The sequence below is a fragment of the Miscanthus floridulus genome, chromosome 15, assembly GCF_019320115.1.
Source record: "Miscanthus floridulus cultivar M001 chromosome 15, ASM1932011v1, whole genome shotgun sequence".
Classification (NCBI taxonomy): domain Eukaryota; kingdom Viridiplantae; phylum Streptophyta; class Magnoliopsida; order Poales; family Poaceae; genus Miscanthus; species Miscanthus floridulus.
The window spans coordinates 3,885,491-3,889,956 of record NC_089594.1 but is presented as its reverse complement, the minus strand read 5'-3'; the positions used below and the strand labels follow the sequence as shown (position 1 = coordinate 3,889,956).

The window sequence follows — 4,466 nt, the reverse complement described above, 5'->3', positions numbered from 1 at the left end:
CGCACGCTGAGTTATCCGCTTCGGTGGCCGATCCAGACGGCTGTGGGCCTTTCCGCCGGCGACAACGACGTTTGCTACCGCAGCGGCGGCGGCGCCGGAGGCCCTCCCGGCGACGGCCCCTCCAAGCAGTGCGGCGGCGCCCCCTCCCGGCGACGGAGTTCCACAGATGGAGATTCCAAGATTCTTTAACGAGATTTTTTCCACATGAACAAAGCGACCTTTCCTGGGTTCCCAATGGGGTAAGGGTAAGTCTTCTGCCATTGCTTTTCCCCTTGGTTATTGCAACTTCTAGGCTCGGGTTTGCAAAACAAATAGCACTATTTGTTGACTCTGCTCCAGTTTATGGCCTTGTCTGTGTAGTATGGATCCCAGTTCGTGCTACAGGCTTGCTGTTCATGTAGGTGCTTACGTAAAGTTTACCGATGATGACAATCTTGAGTATTGCGATGCATGTAACATTCCAAAGATTTTAGACAGGATAGCACAAATTTGAAGGATGTGCTAATTGTCATCACTCATCAGTACAGATGTGTGGATTTGGTAGCATCTATATAACCAGATGTTGCTTAAACCTGACATTTTGTTTTGCTGGTCCTGCTGATCCATTTTCCTTTAGTATCAGCAAACATGTATTTGTGAATTTTCTGAAATGTCAAATCAACCTAATGTTATGTTGACCTCTCTGATTGGTTATATATTGTTGAAATATTAGTACTGATTTATAGTGTCTTTTAGGAAAGGGATTTTTTTTAATGCACTGTGGCAAAAGTCACCTTTAAAGAGTGTCCACCAGCCAATTTTTCCTTTAAGAACTGAATGGGGAAACCATAACCAACACCCTAGATATAACGTATTTAGGTGCATAGTAAAATATATGTATTTAGAAAAGTCAAAAGTATCTATAGTCTGAAATGGAGGAAGTAGATAGGAAACGAAAGCGAAAGGATGTAATGGAACATATTCTAGACAGTTAATTGCTACGATGATTCCTGGACTTGACCCAACAGAAATCCCGACAACGACAGGATGCAAAGACTTGCAGTATGTCCAAGTCAATGCACACACATGGGTAGGACCTGGTCTTGATGCTCCACATGGAGTTCGCATACATAAATGTCCTTCCTCAAACTCTGAGGCATAGAAGGCAAGTGCTCGACTGAGTTCAGTTCAGACAGCTCTTCCAAATCATGCCACTGCATAATTTAGCTACGCAGCAGCTATGGATCAGCATAGTGGTTGTAGCAACACTCTTTGCCATAGCCATAGGAGCACAGCCGCCGCCTAGGCCTAGCAGCAACTGCCAGAGGAAATGTGGTGAAGTCGACATCCCTTACCCATTCGGCATCGGTCCATACGACTCGCCTGACCACTGCTCCTTGCCCGGCTTCAACCTGAGCTGCAAGGACGACGGCCATGGAGCCCTCAGGCCATTCCATAGAAATGTGGTGGAGGTCCTGGGCGTCTTGCTGCAGCAAGGCCAGGCCAGGATGAGGATGCACATGTCAACGTACTGCTACAACGCCTCCACCGAGAAAATGGATAGAGACTGGTGGTGGGTGAACCTGACAGGTACGCCCTACAGGTTCTCTGACACCGGCAACCTGTTCACAGTCGTTGGGTGCAGAACGCTGGCGTACATCGGAGACGAGGATAACGTCGGCAAGTACATGAGCGGCTGCGTGTCCATGTGCCGGCGAGGCGACGTGAGCTCCCTCTCCAATGGCTCCTGCTCTGGGATCGGCTGCTGCACGACGGCCATCCCCAAGGGCCTGCAGTACTACAAGGTGTGGTTTAGTCAGGGCTTCAATACGTCCGGGATCTACAAAATCAGCCGCTGCAGCTACGCGGCGCTGGTTGAGGCGTCCAACTTCACTTTCTCCACGAGCTACGCCACGTCGTCGGCGTTCTTTGACGCATATGGCGGGTGGCCGCCGTTGCTGGTGGACTGGGCCATCGGGAACGAAACATGCGAGGTAGCCAAGCAAAAGCCAGCTGGCGGGTCGTACGCCTGCGTCGCCGACCACAGCAAGTGCTTCGATTCAGCCAACGGGCCAGGCTACATCTGCAACTGCTCCAAAGGGTTCCAGGGGAATCCATACCTTGTCGATGGATGCAAAGGTAACAAATCTGTGTATACATCTACCTGTTACAGTTATCATTTTCACTTGATTAATATTACTCCTCTGATCCCAAATACAGTATATAAGTAAGAACAACTTACAACTTGGAACTGAGAGAATATATCTGGTCTTTTTTTTTTGCGACTGAATATATCTGGTTTTTGTGAGACTCCAGATGCACACTAATCAATGCAATAGACTTGTCACCAGTCCTAACTATAGCAATGATTGATGGGCAATATAGTCATTATACAACACACTTTAATTATTACTGGATAAGTCCAAATGGACTTGTATTGATTTGCGAGATCGAAGGGATTAGTTATTGATCAGTGAGATGGAAGTGATTCCTATTACAAGCTGATACCCAATTATGGGATGCATGTTAATGAAACCAGTAGTAGTAGGATTTTACCAGAAAAAATATAAAAACTAAGTCCGTTGCAAGATCTAGTAACCTGAAGCTAGAGTTGCTGAATTTGTAAAATGTTTTTATGTCCTATAAATAATATATTTCCACCATATTGCAATTTTTCAACACTTCACATGCCACTTTTAACATTGCAGATGTTGACGAATGTAATGACGATCCGGCGAAGTACCCTTGCTCTGTGAAGGGAACTTGCAAGAATACTCCAGGTGGATATGAGTGCATTTGCCCTTCACATTACCCCAAAGGCAATGCTTACAATAGCACATGTGAAAAAGACCAATCGATGCCCCCTAAAGTCACAATTCCAATAGGTAATACCCATATCTTTCCTCTTTCAATTCATTTATAGTTTTGAGAGCATGATTGAAAAAGAAATGTATACTCGTGGTGTCCACTTCGAGCAGCAACTTAATGACAGGGCCATATATAATTTAGTCAAAGTGCATACCAATTGTTGTCTCAGTCAATTCTTCCAACCATGGAGTACTTTCAAAACAATTTTTGCAGCCTACTACCGATTTACAAGTCACATACATGTCTGATCTGCAGGAATCTTTGCCTTTGTTTTGGTTGGTCTACTACTTTTCCTTGGTATAGAATGGATCAAGCACAAACGGCGAATAGTGAGGCAAGAATACATAAGCAAAATGAATGAATGTTTTCAGCAGAACGGAGGCCAACTGCTCATGGATATGATGAAAGTAGAGAGCAACATTTCATTTCAGTTGTATAACCGAGAAGAAATTGAGTTGGCCACCAACAACTTTCACAGCAGCTCAGTCATTGGAGAAGGTGGTCAGGGAACTGTTTATATAGGGCAAAATCTTGATGAAAAAACTAATCCTGTTGCAATCAAGATCTGCAAGGGATATGATGAGAGTAGGAGAATGGAATTTGGTAAGGAGCTGCTTATACTCTCTCGAGTAAAACATGATAACATTGTCCAGCTTCTAGGTTGCAGCTTGCAGTTTGAAGCTCCAGTTCTGGTGTACGAATACGTGCCTAATCAAACCTTGCACTACCTAATTCACAGCCAAGATGATGCATCCATCAGAACTCTGGAGATCCGTCTAAAAATTGCCAGTGAGATTGCTTCAGCACTTGCATACCTACATTCCCTTAATCACCCGGTCTTCCATGGAGATGTTAAGTCTGTCAACATTCTACTAAGCCATGACCTCTCAGCAAAAGTTTCTGATTTTGGATGTTCAATGATTAGGTCAGGAAATGAGACCGCCCAAGTAGTGAAGGGCACAATGGGGTACTTAGATCCAGAGTATCTGATGAATTTTGAGCTTACTGATAAGAGTGATGTTTACAGCTTCGGTGTTGTTCTATTGGAGCTCCTAACTGTAGAATAACACCGCACACCCTAATCAGGGGGTGGCCTTCATTATATAGCCTAATAGGCTAGGGTTACAATGTACACAGGCCAATGGGCCATACGCCCAATATGGGCTGTTATAATTACATTCTAACACCCTCCCTCAGTCTAAGCGGGAGTGTCACGAACACAAAGACTGGACCTAAAGTCAGTGAACAACTGTACAGGTAACCCTTTGGTCATAATGTCCGCGAACTGATGAGATGATGGAACATGGAGCACCCGAACCTGTCCCAAAGCAACCTTCTCACGGACGAAGTGAATATCTATCTCAATATGCTTCGTGCGACGATGATGAACTGGATTGGCGGTCATGTAGACAGCACTAACATTGTCGCAGTAGACGATCGTCGCCGAAGAGATGGGTGCGTGGAGCTCCTGAAGTAACTGACGAAGCCAACAAGTCTCAGCCACAGCGTGTGCAACAGCACGATACCCAGCCTCCGCACTCGAACGAGAGACCGTAGTCTGTCGTTTAGAGGACCAAGAGACTAAATTGTCACCGAGGAAGACACGGTACCCTGAAGTG

The 4,466-nt window shown here is 45.5% G+C and overlaps 1 protein-coding gene across 5 annotated transcripts; it reads left to right on the top strand.

Annotated features, from left to right (window-relative positions):
• LOC136509077 (wall-associated receptor kinase 2-like) lies at nucleotides 1-4,056 on the top strand. Of its 5 annotated transcripts, none has more exons than XM_066503883.1 (4): nucleotides 1-239; nucleotides 1,008-2,118; nucleotides 2,688-2,864; nucleotides 3,103-4,056. In XM_066503883.1, exons 2-4 carry the CDS (start codon nucleotides 1,188-1,190, stop codon nucleotides 3,912-3,914), a joined length of 1,920 nt encoding a protein of 639 aa, XP_066359980.1. In that variant the 5' UTR covers nucleotides 1-239; nucleotides 1,008-1,187; the 3' UTR covers nucleotides 3,915-4,056. The 5 variants fall into 5 exon arrangements, with proteins under 5 accessions (XP_066359980.1, XP_066359979.1, XP_066359977.1 ...); XM_066503882.1 differs by having other exon boundaries at nucleotides 361-2,118; XM_066503880.1 differs by having other exon boundaries at nucleotides 1-245; nucleotides 361-2,118.
• The last annotated feature ends 410 nt before the right edge of the window (nucleotides 4,057-4,466 follow it).

Bases quoted from the DNA above. Each gene is read 5' to 3' on its own strand.
- LOC136509077 (XM_066503883.1), top strand. From the start codon at position 1,188: ATGCCACTGCATAATTTAGCTACGCAGCAGCTATGGATCAGCATAGTG. The intron at 2,119-2,687 runs GTAACAAATCTG...TTAACATTGCAG, and splicing joins CCTTGTCGATGGATGCAAAG to ATGTTGACGAATGTAATGAC. The intron at 2,865-3,102 runs GTAATACCCATA...TCTGATCTGCAG, and splicing joins TAAAGTCACAATTCCAATAG to GAATCTTTGCCTTTGTTTTG.